The sequence below is a fragment of the Ctenopharyngodon idella genome, chromosome 13 (genome assembly GCF_019924925.1).
Source record: "Ctenopharyngodon idella isolate HZGC_01 chromosome 13, HZGC01, whole genome shotgun sequence".
Lineage (NCBI taxonomy): Eukaryota > Metazoa > Chordata > Actinopteri > Cypriniformes > Xenocyprididae > Ctenopharyngodon > Ctenopharyngodon idella.
In genome coordinates this window covers 11394057-11404974 of record NC_067232.1, presented here as the reverse complement: position 1 = coordinate 11404974, position 10918 = coordinate 11394057, and the positions used below count along the sequence as shown (strand labels likewise).

Genomic DNA, 10918 nt, shown 5'->3' with positions numbered 1-10918 from the left:
CTGAGTGATTCATTCACAACGTGGACCGATCCGGTTCTTGAGTCCAACTCGCTGACTAAATGATCTAGTCACGGCGTTTCTCAAGTTAACAGCTCGCTGGAGGGGAAGATTATCAGTTAATAATGACTTACATTTCGGTCTGTTTTTCATGGAATATGGTGTACTTGTCAGGCGGACTCCTGTAATGATGTTTTTTTTCTCTTTTAGGATCCTGTTTTGTGTAAAATATGCTTAAAAAATGCTACACATAAAAGTAAATAATAATGACATAATTTTCATATTTGGATGAACAGTGTAGATGAAACATGGCGTTCCTCAATTAATTAACCTTTGAATTTCAGGTACTCTGAATAACTGTGTCCCAGATACTGGAAATTCTAAAAAAAAAATCATTTATGGTTGGCTTTCCAGCTGAATTGTCATGACTGAAAGGAGATGAAGAAGGAGGGGGAATCTTCCCTTTTGATCTTTTTAGAGGGGTGCAGGGTGCTCTGTGTGGCTGGCAAACACATTTAGCCTGTAATTGTTCAGATCATTCAGACAATCAGCCTTAGAAATGCATGGGCAAACAAAAGATTACAGCTCCAATTGGAAAAGTCAACAGTTCCTCCATATGTCCCGTATACAAACAGTCAAACTGTCGTGTCACATCTTCTCTTTGAACAATGTTTGCATGTCAATTATAACTTTGTGATTGGCTGTTGACTTGTGCGCTTTATGTAGGAATACTGCTAATACAGTGTTGCTATTTTTTTAATTAAACTTAAATTTCTATCTCATGCATACTTGCTTCAGTAAAACCATACTGATCTGTTACTCTCTTTCCTGCGGATCAGTGTATAAATTATTCATCAGATTTACCATAAAAAGTTTAGACTTTTAGTATCGACTTTTAATGGCTTAGTCATTGTGAACACTACAGATCTCATATGGGTGCTAGAAAGAGCACTCGAGGTGGACTTATCTCCATCATTTCAACCCATGTTTCCTCCATTGAGCTCCAATTTGCAGGAAGGGTTTTATGACCAGGGTTAGGCAGAATGTGAAGTAAAGGCAGCTTAGAGGTCTGGGTCATCCCATTCTCTCACCCCTGCCATTCTGCCAGTTCAGCAGGGGGGCTTGTACAAGTCTAAATTGCTCCCTAAGCAAATTAAGAAGGTAGCCCTGTTTGTTTATCAGGGGTTAAGGATGACGGTTGCAGCTCAATAAAATGGATGAAAGCAGTTTTGCGTCCCCTCTTTCTCAGTGGAATTGCTCTTCATTTGCATGGCATCACAAGCTGCACAGAAGGTGCGATTTTTCCCACAACCTGCTGGATCCCCTGGGTTTCTTACAACTTTATGGTCATGGAGACAAATTTCAGGGGAAACTGAGGACTGATAATGCAGAATAACCATGGCAAATTATCAAGGTCTGTTAATCAATAGCAGGCATCATCAATGTGAAAACACAGGGAGTCAATTGGTGGTTCCGGTGGTTCTTTTATTTGATCACCAACTAAAACCCTTTTAAGTGCTTTATTAGTAGTATTTTGGGGGAACAAACAAAAATGTGCATTAACTTTTTTTTTTTTTTTTCCATTTAACAAAGATTTTAAAATCTAATGAAAAAGAATGTATTGTAGATCCAGATACTGGTCACCATTTTTGTTTAAGTTTTTCATAATTTTTAATCACATTTCCCTCTTAAAAATAAAGGTTCCAAAAGGGGGTTTTCGCAGTGATGCCACAGAAGAACCGTTTTTGGTTCCCCAAAGACCCTTTCGGTGATCAGTTCTTAAAAGAACCATTATTTTTTTAACGTAAAGAACATTTTTTTATAATCTGGACAATGTTAACCACCCTGTAACATTTGCAAATGTGTATGTACATATTTTAAAATGGTTGCTTGCTTGTGTGATTTGTTGATGTTTTCCAAATCCCTTTTCAAAAATCATGAATTAAAATCACACCACAAAAATATAAAAAAAAAAGTTTTACTGGATTTAAAAATGTGTATGTTTTGTCTCCTAAGTAGTTTATTTAGAAATGTCAAGAAGCATTTTCCTTAATTGATTACCATTCATTGAGTTGGATTACATTGTTGCTGAATGGAACTAAACCAGCATACTACAAAGTCAAAGAAACGTTCTGTGGCTCTGGCCTTTCTAGGAGTTTGACCTCTGCACCCCGGCTGAGCTACTAGCATAACATGAGGAAGAACACATGGCATATTGCCCCATAAAAACAATGCCAGCCTTCACTAATGTACCTGCATTACACATTTTTCAGTGATGCATGAGATGTGTCAAGCCAAAACTAATTAGAGGACCATTTTTGGCTGAATCGTTTAGAATTTTATGATGCAATTAATTTGATTAAAAAGGGATTGGAACATGTCTGTTTTTTTCTTTCTGATCATAATTTACATAGCATTATAACTGCAGTAATGCATATCTCAGGCAGAGAGGAGTCATTAATAATCTTCCTCATCACAGACAAGAACGTGATAGTGATCTCACACCACAAATCCCCGGTTCTCATTTTCTCACTATATGCTGCCCTCTGATCTTGGCTTTCGGCTCCTTGGAACCCTGTCTGCAAACACAGAGCACCCCTGCTCGGACAAAACAGATACCCCTCCAATCAGATTAAGCTACAGGGAGTTAAAGGTCTGAGATTAAACAAAAACACCTGAGCGAGGGTGAGGAGACGGGGCCAGGGAGCCGTAGTGTGTCCGGTTCAACCAGAGGAGAGACCAAATAGTGTAGCCCCCCTGGAGAGACAGTCCTACTGAGCTGTTGACCTGAGCTCTGCCATTCCAAACATTCTGGGGGGAGAGACCCAGTATCTCCATCTCACTCTGTACCGGTCTCTAACCAGAAGGGTTATGCAAACAATGGTGGTATTTATTATGATGCAATTGCATAATGACGAGTTGTTTCATACAAAGACCACACTGGCCTAATTCTGGATGAGGCCATTGAAACGTTTAGAATGCTTGGAGAAAAGACCCTTTGGCAATTTCAAATCGATGCCTTTTACGCACATATTTCACGTTATTTAAAGGAATAGTTCACCTTAAAAAAAAGAAAATTCAACTCATGTTGTTCATGTTCTGTATGACTATTTTTTCTGGGGAAAACAAAAAGAAGATTTTTTTTTTTTCTGTTTTGTAGATATTATTAAAGTCAAAGGAGTCCAGTGGCATTTTGGACCCCATTGACTCTCATTGTATGAACAAAAACGTTCAAACATTTTTCAAAATATCTTATTTTGTGTTTCACAGAATAAACAAGGGATGGGAAGGACATAAGGATTTTCAATTTTTCAAACAAATTTTGAAAAGCGCATTAAGCAAAAAGCAAGAGACGTCAGTATCCTAAGGTAAATTTATTACAGGTTTTTAAATAAATATTTCCATCATTAAAATTATTTTACACATCCTCAAATAAAAATATATTTATATTTGTATAAAAAAAACAGACAAACAAAATGCAACAAAGAACAAAAGCTTTTCCTACAGTCCATACAATGCATTTATACACCTTGGAATTTACAGTTTAAACCACGGTTGGAAACCTGCGATAATCAAAATGTAGCTGCCACATTTAAATATGCATTTAAAGCTCTGTTTGCTTTAACCGTGTTTATCTCCAGAGAGTTCCAGAATCAAGAACCAGAGAGGTTACTGAGAGATGAGCTGGGTATCTTATCGCTGGGTGGTCGAGAGGTGCCCCGGCTGCCTGTGTAACCGAATACAGCCTTGTGTTGTCAGTGCATTCTCTCAGGCCCTTCAAGTCCCCTTGAGCAGCAATACGAAGAGTTATAAATTACTCTAAAACCATCGAAATCAAATGAAACCAAAGCAGAACAAGAGCGGAAAGACGGATGAAGTCCACGCACTACTAAAATGTCAGCACTTATGCGTCCCGTGCTTCGCTTTTCTATACTCTTACACATCAGTACTAAAAGTCAGGGGTACAAAAATAGATCTCTTTTTTTCTTGAGATGTTTTTTTTTCCTTATTTTTTGTTATTTTGGAAAATTCATAAAAAACTAAAGGTTAGGTATATTGTTGCTCAGTACAAAAAATGTTTTAGGAGTCCACAAGAGGAGTCTGTTCATTGTTTGAGAAAGTCTCTCGCTCTCTGTCCTCTCCTTTTCTCCGGCTTCACTCTTCAACGCTCTCCTGAGTAGCGGGTGCGTTTAGTCCGTCTGTTGAAAGGGTAGTTGATGAAATCAAAGGGTCTGTGCTCTGCGATTTGGTGTCCCTTGGGCAGCCTCTTCATGAAGTGGACTTCCCGCTGGTGTTGCCTGGTTTTGGAGCCCTTGCGGGGTCTGCCTTTGCGCGTGAAGGCCATGTACCAGCCTTCGTACTTCACATTCTGTAGAGCTGTATAGTTGTTCTCCAGGACTATCTCTGTGAAAATGCAGTCTTTCCCCTGACCGTTTTTCTGTGAGGACAAGACAAAGACAAAATTTTTAGCTCCTGATTGATGGGAAATATGAAGCTTATCGAAAAGTATTTTGGAAAACGTCTGCTCCAGTTTACATAGGGTTTCCCCATATGCACACACAGCATATGTTTAAGTCATTACGATCCAAGATCAAGAGGAAGAAATGACAGCAAAAACCAATGACTTTCCCCTTTCAGTAAACACCAGTGCGGATTCATCCTCTGAGAAAAATAGTTCTTCTAATGTTCATTATAAAGGCATAAAACCTTATTATGTTGAGTCCAGAACGTTACGGTAATATTTTACTTTCTCCAGGACATTAGAAAAATAGATGAACCACTCTAAAAAAGATGTAAATGTTCTTTATTGGCATCTATGGTTCCATAAAGAACCCTTCCACTGCATAAAAGGTTCTTTATAGTGGATAAAGGTTCTTTAGATTATTAAAATGTTCTTCACAATATAGTTCTTTTAAGATGTGTTTATTGAAAGGTTCTTTGAGGAACCCAAAATGGTTCTTCTATGGCATCACTACAAAAACCACCTTTTAGAATGTTTATTTTTAAGACCGTATATGGTATAGATGGCTTCTAATATAGGCATCGCATTATTTTACGTTCATAACAACAGGACCTTTAAACATTATCTGGCCAGTAAATGTAAATGGGGTAAGGAGCCAAACCATGAGTCCAAACCTTTCCCCAGCCTCTTAACAAAATGGCCTGTTAAAAATGTCGAATCCAAAACAGAAAAAACACTTGCATATCAACCAATAAAAAACAACAACAGAAAAAAACCCTCTCTCATGCAGGCTGTCGTTGGGCGGCCAATATGTCAGATAGCATAAGATCAGGGGTGCCAAGCAGATGGTCCACCTGGCAGGGTGCTGGGAGGTGGGGGCCGAACCTCCATCCCACTTTATTACCATTCACAGCAAGGAGAAGGCACAAATCCACATTGGAACAAGAGTAGCCAGCTAAAAAAAGGAAGAAAGATCCCATTCTTCACACTCGATTTTACCTACTGCAACCAGGAAACGTCTGGTGCCCACTAACACATTAAAATATAAAACTCTTGTTTGATTTTCTAAACGATCTCCTTGATAATGATACAATTGGGGATGTCCACAAGCAATTGAACACTTTTACTACATGACTATATGAGTGGAATTTCTGAATTTATCTGGTCTTTCTCTCCCTAGGTATGATTTCTTCTCTTTTCCATTCATCAAAAAACTTGCAATCTGAACAGAAAAAATGACTGAAACATATGCTGTGTGTGTATATATATAATACAATATGTAAACTGACCATAATTGATCAGTCACAAAATTATTATATTATGACTTTTTTTCATACCTTGCCAATCAGTTTCCCCCTCCTGTTCATACAGATGTAGAAGCCTGTTTCAGCTCCTTTAATTCGAACTCGACTCCCAAATGTGTCCGTCTCCACTATGAGCTTGGCTGTAAAAAAAAAAAAGGAAGAAGAACAAAAAAGATTTTTTTTATTAGATGATGTGACTTGAAAAAGTCTAAATTAAATTTCAATAGAAAAAATTCATGAGTAAACACACGTGCACATATGCACACAGAGATACACATACGAGCATAAATATGTGAAATCCAAAGGGACTACTCTTTAGGATTTATGTAAGCTTAAATTCTAGCAGAATGATAAAAACATGTGCACTTCAATTCTTCTGGAAGGAACCAAAGACTTCCTGGCAGGACTTTTTAGCTTTTATGCAAGTACATAAACAATATGTGAATTGCAATCACGTCATCCATGTACCAACAAATAAACAATAAAGAAATGTGAAATATTTGAGCTAAATGCACCATTTTGAAAAAGTAAAAAAAGAATTTAAAAGGTTTTTTTATTAATTCTGAAAAATATAATGACAGTTATAAGATAATCAGAATAGCATTTGCTGGGACATTGATATATATTCTCCATGCCAAGAATTAGCACTTGAAGCCATTCTCAGATTCAGCCCCCATACTCTGAGTGATCGTAAAGAGTTACGGTTCAAATGGAGGGGGTCAGATAACCTGCTGGTGAAGAGCCTAACCACAAGCCCAGAGCTGGAGCCAGGCACTGGCCCGAACTAACAGCCCTGCTGTCTCTACAACATGCTCAGGTGACATGGATGTCACCAAAACCATGCAGGGCTAGAGCCAGCCTTCCAAAAATACCACAACAGAGCTGGTAATTATTGGGTTTTTATGTGGCGAAACCACACAAGACAGGGCTACAAATAAAAAAAGATCTGATTTAGGTGAAGTAACAAATTAAATATGTAACAGAAACAAATTGTGTGTAGTGTATCTATCTGATATTTTTGTGAAGACAATTTTAACTAACCTTATGATTTTATAAATTATCATATTAAACTCATAGAAGATGTAATCACTGATGTATTATTTTATAAAACCAAAGACACATGTTAATTATAGATTCTAGAAATACTTAAACAGTTATTTAGGCTCTATTAGATCTGTCAACAGGACCGAATGACCGTAGAAAGCAAATGCGAGGGTCAGAATTCGGCTAGACATATTTTCATCCTGAGCTGGTCGGGAGAGGAGGGGAACGTTCTTCAGGAAATGTTCAGAAGTTTGAAGTAAGATGAGTTCTAATGGCTCTTCCAGACCCGTTCGTCTCTCTAGAGACTCACCTTCAACAATCTAGAATCCATTTAACATTTTTTGCGCTCCACTGCTTTTTTAACTTCACCAACTGACCAGATGCCCAACAATTCAAGTGCAGTGTATCATAAAGATCCACAAAATAAAGAAGCACAAATAAAGTTCCAGTTAGAACCAAAAAGAACATTTACAGCCTGGTTTCACAAAGACCTTTTTATTCTCTAGCTCTTCAGAAAACCTATGTATTGGGGCTTTGGATACATTGAAACCTAAGAACCTACAATGAAATATATATATGTTATGATCTCCAAAGAACCATACAGTGAATTCAACGCCCTATACAGCTGAAAAAAAAAAAAAAAACACCTGAAGAACCTTATTAAACATGTTCTTCAACGTATTTTTCTTGAATAAGCCAAATATTTACATGGAAAACGTATTTAAAATAATTCCTCAAAACTCCAAATAATCACAAAGAGTTTTATGATTTTGTATGAGATAAATAAGGAGAATGCTCTTACCATGAGCGTCACCATCTTCGGCCATGGCGTTGATTTTCTTGTTGGCCAGAACTTGCACGTGCTTGCCACTGGTTCGACTGTAAAGCTGGTAGGTCCGGATTAGTCTACGGCTGACCCGGTCCGTCACCTTACTTTGCTCACTCACATGCTGTGTAAAATTAGGCGGGGACTGAATGGTTACCTGTCAGAAATTAAATACCATATAATCAATACCTGCACAAATTGCTTCATCATTCGTTCATACGGGCCTATAAATTATACTCCCCTCCATATAGGCTAATCATTTAAAATAATACAATCGAAATGAGAAAATGTAACCTATTCACGACTTTTCATTTTAAATTTTTGAATAAAACAACATGCGCCAAGTGTCATTTGTGGCTTAAAATAAATTACATTTCAAGCCAATTTGCCCTAAACGCTTAAGTTGAGACCTTTATGTTGTTATGTCCCCACGACATGTTTCATCACTGTCTCGAGGCTGGCATAGGCAGCTTCACGCGCTCATGCCCACGCGCATGTGCCAGTATGTTAGTGTTACCTGCCAGGTTACAGCGCCCACTGTGATACCCATCTGATAAGAACATCCTCTCCCGTTGCACTTTTAGTGCCTTTTAATTTAACGGCTATACGTGCATGTCTTTGCAAAACAACTGTATATATAGCCTAAATAAAATAATCTTAATTTAGGAGCGCGTGCAGATGCATTCTGTAGCTATATTAAAGTATCGATATATGAGAGTAATGATGCTTTACAGTTTCTCTAACGATAACTAAAAAAAAAAAACAAGCTTCAAGCATCTAATAAAATGACAGTAAATAAGCATATTTAAAGATGTTGCACATACCTGAGCATAGTAGCAAAACGCAAAGAGGTGAAGGAATCTGCAAAAGAGAAGAAAATCTCACATTAGTCTATGGAAAGCAAAGCTGTTAATGCGTAAAAACAAATAATAAAGCAAATATACTTACAGATAACTCAATCGTGATGGAATGAGTCTCATGTTGCTGGACGGGAAGGGCCTCGGGGAGAATTCTGCGTAATTTGCAGGTTTTTTATTTATTTATTTATTTATATCAGGTTTTCCAGTTAAAATGTGTAAAGTCCTGCGCTAGTATCCAAACTGTGACTCGCAACATATGATGAACAGATCAACTGGCAAATTACGAGATCTGCTGCTCAGAAGCAGAAAAAAAATGTCCAGGATTTTTTTTTTTTTTTTCAGACTGTGACCACTGACAAGTAAAAGCACTAATTGGATTTCCTTCATAAGAACGAGAATAACAAATAAGTGCACTTAACGCAAAACTCACAGCATGTAAACGATTTACTTTTCAAGTTTTAGCGAAAGAGATTGTGATGCACCTAATCATACAGACTCAAGTCCCGTGCTGTCCATGAAGGTGAGGAGCGCAGCAGAAATAGATCCTTTGACGTTTGATCCAGTCTGACTCCTGCGTGAATGTCAGTCAGAGGAGGAAGGACAGTGCATCTGATGAGCTTTCTTCAAGAAGCAGTGCTGTGGACTCTCTTATCCCCTCCTCTTCTACCATTGCCAGTCAGTCTCCAATGTCAACCCCGCTCGCGCTGACACCCCTGGTTAAAATGGTAGGGTTGGTCCTGGAGGAACAAGCCCCCTTTTCAATAGAACAAAAGCAGGGGGGTCTCACCCAAACCCCCACCCCAAACCATTTTTTAAATATGCCTTCACCTGAGTCCATAAGCAGAAGTTTAGAGGACATTCATATTTTTAGTGAGTAATAAGGTTATTTATAATCAGCACAAGACTTCACTGAGCAGGACATAATTTTAAAAAAAATAATAATAATAGGCCTAATTAAAAATAAAAATATAACCTAACATCCAAATCTTCAATAATCAAGCATCAAGTAGCTAAAATTTGTTAATTCTGATTTCAAAACTGAAACCGAGTCTATTGTGCAATGCAGCAGACTGCAGAACTGGTTTGCTGCTGACTTGTGTATTGCAAAAAGAAAGTGTGAGACATATTAAAAGGATTACAGACGATTAGCGTTTTTTTTCTCAAGAGAAAAATCCTTAAAACATCAGAAGGATAACACAGGTGTGAAGTGTCCCATTTCTTGTCATGCACTGATTAAACTCACATAAAAGTCTGTAAGAATCTGTCATTTAATGGTATGTCTCTGATATGTTAGACTATTTTATGTTATACTTGATAGCTAGTACTAAATCACGCACAATACTAAATCACAACTTAGATTAAATGTAATTTAGGTGTATTTAATGTTAACTATTTATTCTTAAAATGCATAAAAACGTCTGTCAATTTGAGAAGTGCGAACATACTACAGAAAGAGCATTTAGTCAAGCAAAGAAACAGATCAAGTCGATCAATCTATTTCTAATCTGGACTAATTAAACGTCAAAATAAGTCAACCCCACCCTCCATTATGTTACTTTTCAAAAACCTACATCAGAGTAAATTCTGATGGCCCACCATCACTCAAAAGAGGTCCCCCCTTATTCGCGGGGTTTTTAAATGGCCCACGCCCGTCAAATGTAACGTTGAAGATGAAAGGATGAATAACTACAAGTGAAACTTAATCAACAATTAATTAAATGTCACCAACAAATGGCATGATATTAGAGGGCTCATAATATTTAGTTTTATGTGTGCTGTCACCACAAACACACTCTATGTGAATACTAAATGGACTTCGCAAAACTCTCAACTAAGCACTAATTTGAGGAACATGAGCTGTGAAATATTCCATGCAACAGTACTTTGTGCCACAGGAGGGCGCCACTCAAAACTGTTGCAGGTGTAAGAAACATTCTAAATATAGCCTATATTTGATAAATTAAGTAACAATTGTGAACTAACATTCACATATGCTTTTTGTTACGTTTTAGGGTTGTTATGCTTCTTTTTATGTATTTTCCAATGTTTTATGTATGTTTTATTATTATTATTATTATTATTATTATTATATGCAGTGTTTCCAGTGTGGTTAATATTTTAAATTAGAATATTTTTTAAATTTAATTACAACAATCAATTCATGCAGAAAATGCTTTCAGTCAGTCTTACAAGTAGTGAAATAGATTGTAACAACAGCACTCTTTGTATTTGACCTTATTTTACACAGTTAGGGATAAATTGTATAGATTTCTAAACTACTTTCATTTGCAGCAGACAATAATATATGAAAGTTTGAGTTACGGACGTGGAAACAAAAATATGTTACAACACACCCTTCTCTCCCCTATTCTATATGAATAATGTTTCATAAAGGATTCTAGTATTAATCTTGCACATGCATCGA

The 10918-nt window shown here is 37.1% G+C and overlaps 1 protein-coding gene across 2 annotated transcripts; it reads right to left on the bottom strand.

The window, feature by feature from the left end:
- Nucleotides 1–3356: 3356 nt before the first annotated feature.
- fgf8a (fibroblast growth factor 8a) lies at nt 3357–9221 on the bottom strand. Of its 2 annotated transcripts, none has more exons than XM_051918203.1 (5): nt 8582–9221; nt 8458–8494; nt 7610–7757; nt 5797–5903; nt 3357–4435 (listed from the first exon to the last, which is right to left on the bottom strand). In XM_051918203.1, the coding sequence occupies exons 1-5, from the start codon at nt 8611–8613 to the stop codon at nt 4160–4162; spliced, it is 600 nt and encodes a 199-aa protein (XP_051774163.1). In that variant the 5' UTR covers nt 8614–9221; the 3' UTR covers nt 3357–4159. The 2 variants fall into 2 exon arrangements, with proteins under 2 accessions (XP_051774163.1, XP_051774162.1); XM_051918202.1 differs by having other exon boundaries at nt 7610–7790; nt 8582–9219.
- Nucleotides 9222–10918: the final 1697 nt, after the last annotated feature.

Coding starts and splice junctions, on each gene's coding strand:
- fgf8a (XM_051918202.1), bottom strand. CDS start 8,613: ATGAGACTCATTCCATCACGATTGAGTTATCT. Junction 8,495..8,581: donor CCATCACGATTGAGTTATCT/GTAAGTATATTT, acceptor TCTCTTTTGCAG/ATTCCTTCACCTCTTTGCGT. Junction 5,904..7,609: donor CGAAGATGGTGACGCTCATG/GTAAGAGCATTC, acceptor TTTTTTTTACAG/CCAAGCTCATAGTGGAGACG.